The sequence below is a fragment of the Cynara cardunculus genome (assembly GCF_001531365.2).
Source record: "Cynara cardunculus var. scolymus isolate 2C chromosome LG 1, CcrdV1, whole genome shotgun sequence".
NCBI lineage: Eukaryota > Viridiplantae > Streptophyta > Magnoliopsida > Asterales > Asteraceae > Cynara > Cynara cardunculus.
The window spans coordinates 47636895-47654149 of NC_037528.1; the positions used below are offsets into that span (position 1 = coordinate 47636895).

Below are 17255 nucleotides of genomic sequence, written 5' to 3' on the forward strand. Positions count from 1 at the left end.
CGGGGTAAAATACTCGGTCACTGTTATACTCGCAGTATAAGATAAATAACACCTGCTAAATATTTACCCTGTTTGATAAACGACCCTCAATCGCTCCAAATCTAATAATTTTTGAGGGTTTCTTTTTTGATAACGTTACTTTTTCAGAAACATATTTTGACCGGAAAAAACAAAGGAATTACATCAAAAATCACAATTATTTGAATTGTTTTGGTAATAAAGAGCATGTGGCAATTATTAGGGTACATAACCAATTTCTACATTTGGCCATGGCATACGTCAGGTCTGGATTTTTTTTATTTTACCAGATTTTTTTAATGTGTATATATATAGGCCTAATAATGAGAACTGAATAGTTTGTGGTAACTGTGAGGTTTAATTCCAACCGTAAATCAATGGAAAATTAGAAAATTAATAATTATGGTAGTTTGAGTTAAAATTATAATTAAAGAGCATATTATGTATTTTTTTTAAAAACTCCCCTTTCCACTCTCCTCTCTCATTTCTCCGACCTCCAATCTCCGGCCTCCGATGAAATCAGTATCATAGTATATCACAATGGGTATCACATTGTGTATTACAATGGGTATCATATTGTTTATCTTTGTTTTTAAGGTTTGAGTTGGTATCACAGTATATCACAATGAGTATCACATTGTGTATCTTTGTGATTATTTGGTACCTGCCGAATTAATGTTCACCGGAGGCCGGAGATTGGAGGTCGGAGAGAGGAGAGAGGAGTTTTTTACAAATACCTAAAATGCTCTCTAATTATAATTTTAACTCAAACTACCATAATTATTAATTTCCTAATTTATCCGTTGATTTATGGTTGAGATTGGATATCACAGTTACCACAAACTAATCAGTAATTCATATTCTTCAAGTTAATTTGATTAAAACAGGAGTTTGTTTGTTTACAATTTTTTCGACCGCTTGGGTTATAAGAATTGAAACATAAACAAACAATTTGACCGGACGATACTGATCTAAAACCATATTGAAACTAAAAAATCAAAAAAGAAAACATAAATCAATCTAAACTGCAATGGCAGTTTTGGAAGCAAGTGACCAGACCGGTCAAATCGAACCATAAAAGGACGGTCTAATCTGACTGCTTTAGGCGGTTTGGACCTATTTGTAACACCCTCAAATTTAGAAATATCGACTACTTTAAAATTTTCATGAATACATCAAATAAAGGACGAATCCTCTTCTATAAACCAATACTTGAATTACCTCGAATATTAAAAGCTATATTCAACCTCAGTAATTGATAAACCAAGCTTTCCAAAAAGACTAGGTAAAAGTCTGGTACTAAAACTCAATAACAATCGGTATCTCCATATGCGGAAGACGTCGCTGAATAACTAGGTCCTTCTCGTGACTCTAACTATCACTCGAATCATCTCAGTGCCACTAGGAGGTTACCTTCACCAATGATCTTGAATCCACCAATGAGTTGTAACCTTCTTTGATCTCCTCTTGAAGAGCTTCCAAAAACGAAGTTAAGGCCTCCAAAACCGCCCAAACGGTTGAGGAACAGAGGAGTTATGATTGAATGAAGAAAACCCTAAAAAAATCGGCTTAAAAGCTTATTTAGGCGCGAATGAGGGTTTCCAAGTGGGTAAAGTCGCTTTTATCCAAAAATTCATGCAAATAGACCCTAAAGTGGATTTTCAAACCCCTAAACCCGCATTCTAACCCGCTTTGACCACTGATTTGACTTCCAAATGACTTTTTTTCTTAGAAGTTGGTATAAAATTCAATACGGTGGCGTTTGTTTTTTAAGAGGTGCTGAAGTCTGAAGTTTGATTTCATTTCTGATTTTTAAGAAGTGGTGCTGAAGTCTGAAATTTGAATTAGTTAGACTGTTTGTTTTTGTAAACCGATAAACTTCTGAAGTCTGAAATCTGAATCAATAGTTTGTTTTTGTAACCAACAAAACATATGAATGTGTATAATTCCTGATTTCACTTCTGTTTATGTTCCCAAGATTCATTTAATTCTTCCTTCTCCTCCAGATCAAGTCTTTCATCCTCAATCTCCACCCTCATCCCACCACCATCAACCACCGTCCACCACCACTCCTTCTCTAAAATCCAACGCCCAAATCCACCTCTAAAATCGAAGCAAATCTCCATCATGATGAAAACTACAGTGATGAAAACTATAAGGACGAAAATACATTTATTCACGAGGATAAAGGTGCACAACTACTGGTTTGCACAAGAACGAAAACACACAGTGGCGAATACCCACAGAGAAGAAAACCCTCTTGATTTGGGTCGATTTGAAACCACCAGAGGCGATGGAGGGTGAAGTCGATCGAATGATGAAGTAAAAATCGGTTCTCTGGATAGTCTTCAGGATTAAGGGGAAAATAAGTGGCCAGATTATCACTTAATTTTTAAGAGGAAAATAAGTGATAAGTGGCTCTGAAAGAAAAAGAAAAACAAACGGTCTGAATCGCCTTATGTCTGACCGAATCAGACATAAGTGGTAAAATAAGAGTTTAAAAAAAACACCACCTACATATCATTTTCCAATGATGAAACTTGATAAAGAAGTAATTTAAGGTTAAAATAGAAGCAGAATATAAAGTCACAAAATGATTAAAAATTCTAGGTGTTACATTATTATGGGCTTTATACTAAAAAAATATCATCCAACCGAATCCAATTTAACTGTATACTTATATATATATCTCTAAAAAGAGATTTCTACCAATACAACATTACCGAAAATTATATATAGAATTATAAAAAATATGTATCTCCAAAAATAAAAATAAAAACATTGAGCAAGTTGAAAAAAAAAAGTTAAACAGGTCCATCAACAATAATTGAATTTTGGACAAACATTGAGCAAGTCGAACAACGATTTTGGAACTTTAGATATTGATTTTTGATGGATTTCAGTATTTTGCCGATTTAGAAAACGGGGACAATGGAGAAGTGAAAACTAAAAACTTAGGGGCTGTTTGGATCATGGGAATTGAAAGGAATTGGAATGTCCAATCCTTTGACCAAATTCCAAATAGAGTGTTTGGTTCATGGAATAAGACTATAGAATCCTTTCAATTCCAGTCGATTCCTTCATGCACAGATTTTACAATTACATGGCAATATGCTAGGATTTTTCAATTCCTTTCCTACAGATTCCTTCCCTAATCCAATTCCATGCAACCAAACGCAATCACAAGGCATGGTCAAATTCCATCAGATTTCATTCCATTCCCTTAAATTCAAATTCATTTGATGAATTCCAATTCCATTCTACGAACCAAACGCCCCCTTAATGTCTTAATTGGGCTTTCTTTCTTATTGCGGAATAAAATTTCAGTCTACAACAAGAAAACTAAAGTTATTAATGCTCGTGTATTTTGGTGATCAATTTGGTCCAAACCACTCGCAAAAATGTTCAAACTGTAGACTGTACTGAACCGAACGATTTGACGATTTTTTAAACTGGACCGGACAGTTAGACTGTTGAAACCACCAAAAAAAAGTCCATAATTCACTTTGTTTGACCAATATGAGCAGTCTAACAGTCTTTTTAACAACCCTATTTGGTAGGACTAAAAATTGATATTTGGAAAAACTCTCAACCAAAAATCAAAGTAAAAACCAATTTAAAGATATCAGGAAGTGACCCAACATAACTATATAAGTATAGATTCAGGGGTCGTTTACCAAACACTTACCCGGTAAGTGCTTACTGGTAAAGTTTAACACTATTATTTATTTACCGGATAAGATTTTAGTCCACCAAAACGACATCGTATGCAACAATTTACCCGGTAAGCGTTTATCGTGGTAAGAGTCATTGCCCTCACTTACCGGGTAAGACTCTTGGTCCTTGTTTTGCTTTTACCGAGTAAGATTCTTGGTCTTTACCATATTTATACGGACAAGCGTTTAGTAAACGGTACTTGTGTCTTCTTCCACCGTAGGCCCAAGGCAGCAAACAACCCAAGGACATCATTTTGTAAAGCCCATTTATAAATATGTAGGTTCAGTTTGGATTGGGCCTAAAAATATGATGGTGACCACTGATCTGCTGACCGCTCCATCGCTCACGCCACGACTCATCTCTCTCGACTCTCGTCGGCGTCGTCGCTCTACCCTAGACCGGTGGCTGGCGCTCAATCGCCAACGGCCAATCGGCCTCTCGGCTCTCGACTGTCGACTCTCTCTGCGAACTCTCACTCTCTCTGCCGCTCTGCGATGCGACACTGACAAGTAAGGGTTGTTGCTTGTTAGTTGTTACTCCCCTAATTTATGTTAAGGTAGACCGTAGGTGATGCATATGTGATATGACTTATAAGTTATAAACTTGTTAGAATTTAGAAACATAAAATAACCCTAAGTCAATAATTTGTCCTGCTTGTTGATTCTTGGTGCACCTATGACCTGTTTAAACCATTTTCACACTTCTAATGGTGGCTGGTGGGTTGCCATTAAGGAAACGTTTTATCTTGTAGAATGTGCATTTTGTTTGGTGAATAGGAGTTTTAAAGATGTATTTGTATGAAAGATGAGTACACATAGAACTTTATTAGTGTTAAAAAGTTAAAAACTATTCATAGAATCTATTATGAACAGAGGAGCTAAATTTATCTATTTGTCCATTATCGTCATCACATAATATTCATTGCATCGGTTATGGTATATAAGATTCCTCAGTCTATCATATCCTTGTAGAGTATTTTAGGGAGGGGGAAACATGCTGACTGAATCAGCACCGGCGTTTTTAATTATCAAACGTTAAGAGCTTATCAAACGGCCTCTTAGGCATGTAATAGTTACTCAATAAACTAATTTCTTAAGTCAAATGTTACAAGATGTTACGGTACAAAGAGAACACTAATAATACTTTAGGATGACCTAGAAGAGTAGAAAAAGTAAAATACCCTTTTCAACAATTGAGCATAATTTCTTAACTAGAATACACCAAGACATCCGACTCCTACACTGCTTGCAATGGCACATTTTCTTTTAAGAGAATTCACATCAAAACCAATTCAATCTTGGGGATTAAGTGCATATGCTTCTGTAGTGTTGGAGAGTTCACCTTAATAAAATTTTATTTTGGTCCTATAGGTTGTCTTGTTATTTCTTGATAGTGTTCAGTTTTCTAACTGTTTAGAATTTCACTTTGTGTTTACTGTTTAGATATATATAATCTATAAGTTGTATGAAGGTTTTACTTAAAACCTTTTCCAGCTGTTGGGGGCTGTTTAGAAGCCTTTTAGGAGTTGTTTTGGGGGTTGTTCAGGGGCTGTTTAGGAGCTGTTTTGGGGGCTGTTCGGAGAAATCCTTGGACATCCATACAAATTATGGAGTTTGCAAAGAAGATGGACATGTATCCACATGTCTTGCTTGCTTACAGGATTCTATTGACTAGGTTCCAAACCCCTTTAAATAGTTTATTTTGGTTTTATATACACATATAAGGGGCATTTTTTTGGCTTTCCGCCATGGGCATCCAAAATCTCAGGACCGGCCCTGACCGGCCTCCATCGCCTCCTCTCCTCTACAGTCGGTATGATTTTTCCATTTCTTCCTCTCATTTCTTTGCCTGCGTACGATTTCCGTTTCTTTGCCTGCATTCTTGCAAAAACCAATGATTCTCACATGGTGTTTTCTTGAAAATGGTGTTTTGATTTCTCTTCTTAATTAATGGTGTTTTCTTGAAAATAGGTTATGGACTATGTTTCTGTATTAAAATACATTTGCTTTTTACAAATGGAAGTAAGTATGTTTCTGTTTCGAATTTAGAACCGTATTATAAAACTAATATTCATGACCATTGATAAGAAAGCATGAGGTTAGGATTGCATCCCCCCAATATTCAGAACCAGAGTAATGAGGATCAACAATATACTTAAAATGGCTTCTGTTCATGCACTAAAGCCTATTTCCAGCAAGTTGATTACTCTCCATAAAGCCTATTTCCAGCATTGCTTCTATTCATGAAGAATAGGCTATTTCCAACATTGCTTCTGTTCATGCACTTGTGGGCTACTAATGAGCATCAACAATATAATTAACAATTTTGAAGCCTATTTTCAACAAGTTGTTTACTATCCAAATTATTGAAAGGATACTCATTGAAAGGATGATTCTACATATAGTTTTAGATGAAGCTAGGAGATTTTTGTTGTTGTTCATACTTACTATCTACTTGGCAGCATGTATTTCAATGAAGCTGCCGGTAGTAATAGACACCCGAGTATTTGACATATTTTAGGAGATCAGGAAAACGATTGTCCTTTTGTGATAATTTTTGGTACATTTGACATGTGGTCTTGGAATGTTAAACTTTTGATAATGTCGTGACAAATGTTACAAGTGAATTTGTGGTATGACAAATGTTATTTACATGTGGTCTTGGAATGTTAAAAAAGGTGGGTTGAATAACAAGTCAAAATGGGTAATATTTAAGTGCGATTGCCGGGCTGGCTCGTCAACACCCTTTTGTCATTTTTTTGGATTTATATTTAATGTATTAAACTTGATTATAAAAACGATGTAATTAAAATATATTTTGGTTGATTTGTTGTCATTTTTCAATCATTATATGATATAAAATAACATTGAACAACATTTAGGGGTAATATGGTCATTTTAACAGTTTTGTCCTGTCATGTCCTAGTCGTACCAAACATAAGACAGACAATTAGTCCTGTCCCGTCCCATTCTGTCCTATCTAGACCAGTCTGTGTACCAAACACTACTATAATGTAGTTGAGTTTTTCACCATAGTTAGTGTTTTTGATGTTTATTTTGGTGCCAAAGTTGGAGATGCTCTAAGCTTAGTATCAACTGTTAATTGATAAACTGAGTTTTCTGCCAAAAATCCTAAATTTTATCTGTTAGGATGTTTGACAATTGCCGGTGTTTGCAAATTGTGTAGGATACTTGACAACCGTGGATGGATTTTTAACTATATATGAATGATAACTTGGTTTTTATATTAAACAAGGCGTGTTTGATGATGAATGTATCATTGATATATTTCAGAAATGAAAACTATCGACATCATTGTTGAATCAGTAAAGATTAGTGCTCTACTTTTGTAATGTAGTTATATACATTTATTTTTTTGATTGACTATCAGTATAATATCATTATATTTTTGTTTTGTTGTTTTATTAATGAGGACCACCCTAGACAATATTCCTGGCTCCGCCCTTGGTTATAGCAGTAATTTATTGTGTGCAATCTTGATGCCTTTTGTGTTGTTGCATTGAACACTTGATTGTATAGATAATACCTTAATGATGAAGTAGGCTTGGGTGCTATGGTGTATGCATATGAGCTTAACATTTGAAATGGATGCAACAACATCGGAATTTCATGAATCCGTTGCAATACCATACCAGGAAATCGATTAAGTACTGACTCTTATCTTTCTAATTTTCCCAGTATTCCACCAACGATGATGCTGAGTGAGGCTCAAACAGGCTTCAAATCCTCATCAATGGCATTGTTTTATACTGTATCCAAACGCACTGTGTTCTTGTCCCCTATCAGATCCCTCAACATTTGCTCCTCTGCCTCTTCACCACCATCATCAGAGGATGAAACTGCCGTCATCACCGCTGTCTCCATCCTCAAACACCATCGATCCAAATCTCGATGGACCCACCTCCGCACGCTCTTCCCCGCCGGTTTCGATCCCTCCCAAGTTTCTCAAATCACCATCCAACTCCGCAACAATCCCCATCTAGCCCTCCGTTTTTTTCTATTCACTATCGAACACTCTCTCTGCCACCATTCTCTTTTATCCTATGCCACCATCATTCATACCCTTGCTCGTTCCCGCCAAAAATCTCGTGCCCTAAGTCTGATTCAATCCGCAATTCGCAAATTCTCTGATGCTAATACCGATTTACCCTCTAATACTCCACCTTCGATCTTTGGAGCTTTAATTAAAACTTACAGAATATGTGATTCTGCACCATTCGTGTTCGATTTGCTGATCAAAGCGTGCCTCCAATCAAAACGAATTAATCAGGGTATCGAGATTGCACGAATGTTGCGCTCCAAAGGTATATATCCAATGATCAGCACTTGTAATTCTTTAATTATGTCCGTCTCTAAACACCATGGGAGCGTTGCTGGGTATGCGATCTACAACGAGCTTCTTGGGTCCAGTAGCAAAGTTGTGGATAAAAATGTTGTTTGTTTCAAAGGCGTTGTTCCTAATGTACATACATATAACATAATTATGCATGCTTTCTATAGAGACGGATTAGTTGAGAACTTAGAACGAGTGTGGAGTGATATGATTGTAAACAATTGCTTGCCTAGTGCATACAGTTACAGCATTTTAATAGCGGCTTATTGTGATAATGGAAGAATGGAGGACGCCATGAAAGTGTGGGAAGAAATGGGGAACAAGAGTTTTAAGCATGATGTTATGGCTTATAACACCATAATCGGTGGGTTTTGTGAAGCCGGAGAGGTTCATAAGGCTGAGGAATTCTTCAAAGAAATGGGATTGGGTGGGGAAGAGAGTACTTGTGTCACATATGAGCATTTGATAAATGGGTATTGTAAAATTGGGGATGTTGATTCGGCAGTGCTCTTATACAAGGATATTTGTAGGAAAGGGCTTATGCCAATCGGGCGTACCGTTGATGTGTTGATTAAGGAACTTTGTGATAAGAATAAGGTTTCTGAAGCATTAAAGATTTCACGAGCTACAATGAAGAGAAACAATGTGGTTATGAAGGGTGAAAGCTATGAGTTCATTATCAAGGGTTTGTGTAATGAGGGGAGGATGGAAGATGGTATGAAGCTTCAAGCAGAAATGGTCGGAAGAGGATATGAACCGAATTCAGAGATTTATCGTGCTTTTATTGATGGTTATGAAAAAGAAGGAAACAAGGAACTAGCAGACAAGCTGAGGGGAGAACTTCTTGGAATGGGTAGCCTCTAGAAGACAAAATAGTTGCAAAGAAAATCCAAAGAATTTTCTTGTAAGCAGAACAGGTATGCTTAAAACACATGCACGCACATATATACAAACGTATATTCGTAGAAGGAGACTGAATCATATCATTCACTCACTCATAAATATTACTGATGCACTCATAGAAGGATGGTTTGGATCCAATTATAACAAGAAAACCAGGTATAAGAAGGATCAAGACTAATACTATCACTTTCTTGTGAGATTTGGATTTGTGAAGTTGTGGCTGGAATCAGAGTCTATATCAAACAATATGCTCACATTGTTGTGAATATGATCATCAGTGCTTATTGAAGTGGTGTTTGAGAATCTTATGATGCAAGCATGGGGAGACGAGTTATATTGCATCCTGCACCAAGGTGAGTACACAAGCAATGCATTTTCGTAAGTTTGCATGTAATCAAAGTAGATGCATGTCTTCTATTTTTGTTCCATTCCCATGATTTGCCGTCTACAGGATACACTTATGTAATCTTCAACTATGTGAAATTTATGTAATAACTTAACCTGTAAGCTCTGACTAACTAACTAACTAACTATATATACATATATATCAATAGAGGTAGGTTCATACGAAATGATACCTATTTAAGAAAATAAGAGAATGGCCAAATCACGTAAAAAATCACATGTGAGTTTCCATTAACGGCAAAAAAAGCGTGCGGGCTACCCTATGGCCGCGTGAATCACATGTGATTTTGTACATGATGTTAGTGTAAAATTGCATGTAACTCGACCATTCTCTTATTTTCTTAAATAGGTACTGTTCTCATATGAACCCGACTCTATATCAATGTGTATGTATATATTAAATACTAAACTTGTGATGAAGTTCTGTCTCATAATTGAATGAATATATTCAGATTTCTAGATCTTTTTTTTCTGTCACTACTTTATATCAATCTGCATAAATGCTGGAGATAACCATACCATATCAACAGACTGAATAAGTAACTAACCTTGATTGACACTCGCAACCTGGTTTAAACATGATTGGAAGCATATATGCTTTCTGATGTGGTGTTTGTTTTGGTATTTCCATAAAGTAGAAATAATCTTAATGAGCCTGCACTTTCATGTCTTGAACATTGTTCTCTGTAGCGTTCTTGGCAATTTTCTTGAAACCGATTCAACCTTTCGGTGAAGAAGTTAGAAAATTTTGATCCTTTAAGTTTAACGCCATTTAGAACTTTCAGTTTTGGAGTTCTTGTTGGATATTAGCTGTCTTGTGGGAACAATCATATTTACTAGTTTTCCAGTTCTTTCCATAGTTTATTTGTGTTTCCTTCTAATTCCTTTAATACTGACTGTATGTTTGTCTCTTCCAGTCTTAAGTTTCCTGTTTTCTTCAGGTTGCTAGCAATTTGTTGAATTCAGCAGGGTAAAATTAAATAATCAAGGAGGATAGTCAGGTGTTACTCTGATGCTTGATTTCTGTTGTTATATCCATACTCAACCGTGCATTACTCGTATTCTGGAACGAAATATCCCCACCATTATTCAAGATCCCATGTTAATGCCCTACTTAATTCATACTTGTAAATAAGATGCCGTTCTTGTCTTCAACACCATTTATTCTAAACCAAGCGATCCAAGTATATCCCACTCGTCAGCCCCGCCGGGGGGGGGGGGGGGAAGGAGTTGAGATATATGCAGACCTGGCCTCCACCCCAAATTATAGAGCGGTTGTTTTTGTAAAGATCCCTAACTTGTGCAAAAGTGTGAGCAAAAAGGGAGGAAGAGAAAGAAGAAAGAAAATAGGAAAGTATTTGAATAATTCTAAAAGAAAATATGCAATATTATTGCTTGTAGGGATGCGTAGGAAGTTATGTCATGTCCTGCAGATGCCTTTTACCCAATTGCAGCAGAAGAAGGTTTGTCTTTTCTGTGTTTTACTCCCACGTAAGTAATGCTTTATATTATCTCATATGCTCGGTCACCTAGAAAGATTTAGAGGTTGTTTGTTTACCTCTTAGTAGTTCCATTAGGGTGCGTTTGGTAGGCAGAACAGGGTGGGACAGGACAGAACAGAACACACTTGTTCCATGTTTGTTATGGCTTTATGTGGGACTAACTAGAACTAACTAGAACAAGAGTGGGACACGGGAGTCCACCCTTTACCCCTGGAACTAACTAGAACAAGGAATTTTTTACCCCTTTACCCTCAATCCCTTCCACCGTCTTCTTCATCCCCTTCACAGCGTCTCAATCTCGTCTCCCGGAGATGCGCCTCCATCGCACACCCTCAATCGGCGACCCTCCATCGCACACCCTCAATCGGCGACCCTCCATCGCACACCCTCAATCGGCGACCCTCCATCGTACACCCTCCATCTCGACGGCGACGACACCCTCCATCGCACACCCTCCATCTCGACGGCGACGACACCCTCCATCGCACACCCTCCATCTCGACGGCGACGACACCCTCCATCTCGACGGCGACGGGAGTTCTAGTCCATACACACAGTCCGCCTCCATCGCATTACCTTCTCCTTCATCAGGTACATGATTGCTCTAACCTTCTCCTTCTCCATCGCTATGTTTGAATCGATTTAGGGTTTGCTAGGTTTGAATCGATTTAGATGCAAAAGCTCGTTAATTAGGGTTTATGCTAAGAGGATTACAGCAACTACATTTTTACCAGCTTGTTTATGCTAAGAGGATTACAGCAATCGATTTAGGGTTTACATTGATTATGATTGCTGAATGTTGTTGTTGATGAATTGGTTTACATTGATTATAATTGCTGAATTGATTATGATTGCTGAATGTTGTTGTTGATGAATTGGTTTACATTGATTATAATTGCTGAATTGATTATGAGAGTTTACTTGATTTCGTAGTGAAAAAACACTAAACAGCTCACGGGGTAAATTGGTCATTTTAACCAGTCCAGTCCTGTCATGTCCTGTCTTACCAAACGCTGAACAGCTGTCCTGTCCTGTCCTGTCCCGTCCTGTCCCATCCTGTCCTGTCCAGTCCAGTCCTGTCTGCGCACCAAACGCACCCTTAAGAAACAGCCTCGGAATCGTTAAGAGGTGAATCTTGTTTGGCAAAAAAAAATCCGTCTCTGAAAGGTTCTAAAACTCTCTGAATGATTTTGTATCCTGGACCTCCCTTAACCATTCAGCGTCATAATTTCATTGTAAACAATTAGTAAACAATTATATTTAATTTTATACTATATCATGAGAGCCTATTAACCATTCTGACCATTTAATCATTCTGCACCAAACCATTCAGCTACTGCCAAACAGTCCCTTAGGGTTTTTGTTGTTCTTGACTGAATCAAGCGATCCATTGCATTTTTTTTATTGAATTGTTGTATGGTTTATTCCTAACGTCATTCTTTGCCTTTTCTGTCCCTGGTTTTCCCTACCTCATGCTTTTTAATAGAAGGGCATCATAGAGGAAGAGGCTGTTTACTACCTGCTTACCAATGCTGCTGAGTCCCTCTTACCTGTCCATGATGCTAACTGAGGTACTGACCTGGTAAATCAGGGAGGGACTCTTCTCGGTTAGTGATCAGTGCTGACCCAAACCGCACTTTTATCCGGTTTAACACTTTGCCCAATTTGTGTTGGTAAACGGCCCCTAAATATCACCTGTATAGCATTTAGATGAGGCTATTTTTTTTACTGTTAATGATATGATGAAGATGTGTAGTCCGATGAATTATGGCATAGCTTATATCCACGGTTTAATTAACATCTTGTTACTTGATTTGTTCATTTTGTGAATGTAATTGATCTTCTATTCTCGTGTTCTTTGTTATCACAGAGCTGACATGTTGGTTCGTTACACAATTTTTTAATTTGCTCGGCAACAGAAGTCTTGCAATATTTTCACTCGTAACTTTCTGAATTAGCTTGGGTTGTTTACTTACAGCTTAATAAGCTTAATGGTCTGGACGACTTATTCGCTCAGACATATAAGAGTTTTTTAGGCTTAATCGTTAAGCCAAAATGGGTATGTGGAGCAAATGTTGCTTGCCTCCATTAAGCCATCTCAAACAAATTAACAATCCAACTCTCTCGCTTCCTCTCCCCCTCCCTCAAACCCGTCGGTTTCTTACCCCTCAAACAAATTTATAAACCTTTAAATCAAATTTTCAGACACATTTATAAACCTCCAAATCAATTCTTTTTCGGCGATTGACCGGTTCATGAGTTATTAACAATGTTCAAAAAGGCGTGCCATGGTGTGAGTCATGACGTGATATGACGCAAGACGTGTCTTCGACGTTATGAAATTACTCATAGCGAATCTGTAAGGTGTGTCTCATGCCATGGCACATCGCGCCGGGTGTCTTTTGTAAGACGTGATTTTTTTCCATTTTTTTTTGTTTTGTGATTTTACACTTTTAGCTTTAGATTTTACATTTTTATAGATATAGCTAATCACATCACTCATAGTTTCATAAATTCATAAACGTTATGAACTCACAATTAAAATGAAATTATAAAATTATCTTTCGAAGTTCTATTTTAAATATTTAATAAAAATTTTATAATAATAATTTTTTTCTTCTAATATGAAATGTGCGGTTTTTTAATATCATTATCTGATTAGAAAATACTAGAAGGCTATTCGTGCAATTCATCAGGACATATTTCGATTTATTTTTTATCTATATCGATATAATACGATTTTATGTGGTTTCGAAAAAGTAATAATGCTTTTATTTTTTAATAAAATATAAATTTAAAAATATCATACAAAATTTGCAAAAAAAATATATCAATATTAGTATCAAATTAACTATTTAAAAGTTTTTATTTGTGTATTTTTTTAATTCAAATTTAATTTATCGTAACGAAGTAACTTAATTTAGGTTTAATAATATGTTTTTTATAAAGATAATAATTAAGTATTCTGTTAGAACTCTATAATTATCTTAATTATATTTTAGATTTTTTATATTTTAAAATGATATGTGTATTCTCTATTTGATTATGTTTATCCGCAGTTAGTTACACGAATTCAAACATAGAGCTTTAATAAGTTGTATTTATACAAAATTTACTTGTAATCTTGAATTTTAAGTAATATGCATCAATAAACAGTACTTCATGCATAAAAAATGGGTTTTAAGAGTTTTTGTCAAATGTTTTATAATATAGTATAGACACATACACACATATGTATATGGTTTATTTAAGGAATAACTGATTAGTTTATGGTAAGAGTGAGATCCAATGTGAACCATTCATTTGAGATATTTAAGAATATTTTTTAAATAAGATAAAAGATAATATAGTTTTTATATTTTTGATAACTAATCAAAAAATTTAATTAATTTTTTTTTAAAATAATTAATTAAATTAGTTACCTAATGTATCATTACAATATAATGATATCTTCACTATTTTCACATTTCTAACAAAATTCTTTTTCTCACATATTCCCATATATATATATATATATATATATATATATATATATATATATATATATATATATAACAAGGGTTAGGTTCACGTGAGACCCAAGATTTTTCGTGAGACCCGTAAGATCAATTTATGTTCATTGATCAACTTTATAAGCTAATGATCCAATGGTCTAAAGTTGCATGGTGGCAATTTTGTAATTATTGAGAAGTCTCATGACAATTTTGTGATTATGAATGTTCAGATTGTAGATTTAATCCAAGGGTTGAAAATTGGTCTTACGGGTCTCACGAAAAACATTTGGTCTCACATGATCCCAAGTCTATATAACAATATATAAGGATATCATCCAAAATATTTTACTCTCTTTCCATAAAAGAAATAGTATGTGAGAGAGTATCTCTAACATATTCTTCAAAATGGAGAAATTATGGATTTTAGTTAATTTTAGGCTCCAACAGATTTTTCAAAATAGAGAAAGCAGAAAAAATATGTAAATTTCTGTAAATATAAAAAACACTTTAAAAACAATTACCATAAAAAAGAAATTATGTTTTATTATATTTCAAACTAATAAAAGAAATATTAAAATAAAATGTTTAGAAGAAAGAAATTATATTTTATTAAATATATAAAATATTTTTAATAATATAATTAATAAAACAAAATTTAAAGTTAAAATTTTTACAGCTTTTAAACTCCAATATTCCATTTCGGAAAACTTATGACGATAATACTTTAAAAAAGTAAATAATATGTTGCCGGAAATACCCTTGCTGGTACATAGCTGATAGCTTCCCGAGTAAGGATGGAAGCTTCCTTGCAATTGATGGGTGGACTTGAAGTCAATGCCCAAAACCAAAAAATATATATAAACTTAGTAATTTAATTTGATTTTTATTTTAGGTAACGTATTTTTAAATATTTTATTTTGGTATTTAAGATATAAAGTTTTAAACATTTAAGTATTCAGATAACTTGTTGAAACATTAACCAGTTATCATGCTGATATGTCGGATGATGTGGTATCCAACTCAATATTATTTGCTGACGTGGTTAGTGACATTATTTTTTTAAATCTAGAATTAGTCTCCAACCGATTACCCAGGTATTTAAATGTTTAAAACTTTACATCTTATGTATCAAAAATGGAAGTTTTGAAAACACATTACCTAAAATATGAATCGAATTAAAGTATGTTACTTGTTCATGCGATTTATCTTTTTAAAATATTAATCTATTTGTGTTGGAGATTTTTTGAACGGTTGTTGGGTTAATTAGATGAAAATATAGCCTAATAAAGACGCATGTTTATTTAAGAATCTTTAACTATTTTAATAACTTTTTAAAATATTTAAAGTTATTAAATGCATCTGCTTTTAAAATATGATTATTATGAGCATCTTCGACATATTCTTCTAAAATTCTCTAAAATAGAAAATCAAAACTTAAAATCTCTAATTTTTTTAATTCAATTGCAAGAGCTTTTCTATTTTGGAGATTACACAATATATTATATTATTAAAATATTTTAAACGATACCAAACTTTTTCTTTTCTATAATATCATGTACCAGTCAATTGTAATTGATAAGCAAAATTTTATACTGTGTACTAATCAACTATACTTGCTATCAACGTTTTTCGGTTGGTACATGTTGGTATTGGTTCTGTATCAATTTTAAGTTATGTATATTGAAAATTGTCGTTCTATTCCAATTTTGAGTGATATTCCGAGTTTTTATGTAACACATGTGATGCTGATGGGTGTCTAACGCAAACGATAAAACTTGCAAATATTTAATGTTCAAACAAAATAGTTAAAAATAAAATGTGTAATATTTAATACGTAAAAGTACAAAAAAGAAACTAATAACTAATTAAATAAGTTTGTATCGTGGTTCTACAATTATATGCAGCTTTTAATACCATGTATCAATCAAATTTTCATAGTTGATACGGTACAGTTGGTACTACAATTGACTGTAATTGCTACCATTTAAGTCTACTGATTATTTTTTGTGTGCAAACTTATCACTTATAAGAGCGTCTCTAATCGCAAGGTCAAAAACACAAATTTTCCAGTTTTACTTCTCTAATCGAATAGTAAAACAACAATCCTTTTTGTTAATGAATTCATGTTTTTTATTTTTCTCGAAGAAAAAGTCTAAAAAACCCAACGAACTATTTTATTTTGAATGATTAAGTTATTGAACTGTTTTTTGAATGAAAAAACATTAATCTTTCTCATTTTGAATAATTAAGTATCTGAACTATTTTTTTGAATGAAAAAACCATTAAACTTTTTATTTTTGAATGAAAAAATCAGTAAAATTTCTCATTTTGATTGATTAAGTCATAACACTTTTAAAAATTGGTTACATACATCATTCTAACCTCAACAAAGTTACATTAACCGACTAGTAAAAGTACGATCATTTATTTATATATTTATAAAAAAGCAAGGTTCTTATTCATTTAAAATGTGAAAGTTTAATGATTTCTTTTGAAAATGAGAAAATTTAATGATTTTTTTATTTAAATAAATAATTTAAAGATTAAACAAATTATTTTTTAACTTTTTTTTAATTATCGAAATTACAAGCGTCCGTTAAAAGGATGATGGTGGAAGGCGTAACAGCGGTTGAGGAAGGTGGCACGTCCACGATAACACGTCCACGATAAGGACATGGGTAATGAATTGATGATCATGTCATGTCATATCACGTCACTTATTAAACGCATCGCCGTCACCTCCATTTTCCCTCCAAACAAATCCATATCTCTTCCCCTTTTTTGAGGGAATATTTAAAGTGATTTTATTATTAAACAAAGATAAAGATTGAAATTTAATTTAATTTTTTTTATATGATTTCTT

At 34.3% G+C, this 17255-nt stretch overlaps 1 protein-coding gene across 3 annotated transcripts; it reads left to right on the forward strand.

Annotated features, from left to right (window-relative positions):
• Positions 1-4130: 4130 nt before the first annotated feature.
• On the forward strand, positions 4131-10582 carry LOC112508709 (pentatricopeptide repeat-containing protein At2g15980). 3 transcript variants are annotated; one of them, XM_025113421.1, is made up of 2 exons: positions 4131-4244; positions 7434-9495. In XM_025113421.1, the coding sequence occupies exon 2, from the start codon at positions 7447-7449 to the stop codon at positions 8950-8952; it is 1506 nt and encodes a 501-aa protein (XP_024969189.1). In that variant the 5' UTR covers positions 4131-4244; positions 7434-7446; the 3' UTR covers positions 8953-9495. The 3 variants fall into 3 exon arrangements, 1 of the variants encoding a protein (XP_024969189.1); XR_003068799.1 differs by lacking the exon at positions 4131-4244 and adding an exon at positions 10314-10582 and having other exon boundaries at positions 7205-9344; XR_003068798.1 differs by lacking the exon at positions 4131-4244 and adding an exon at positions 10338-10582 and having other exon boundaries at positions 7205-9344.
• The last annotated feature ends 6673 nt before the right edge of the window (positions 10583-17255 follow it).

Bases quoted from the DNA above. Each gene is read 5' to 3' on its own strand.
- LOC112508709 (XM_025113421.1), top strand. From the start codon at position 7,447: ATGATGCTGAGTGAGGCTCAAACAGGCTTCAAATCCTCATCAATGGCA.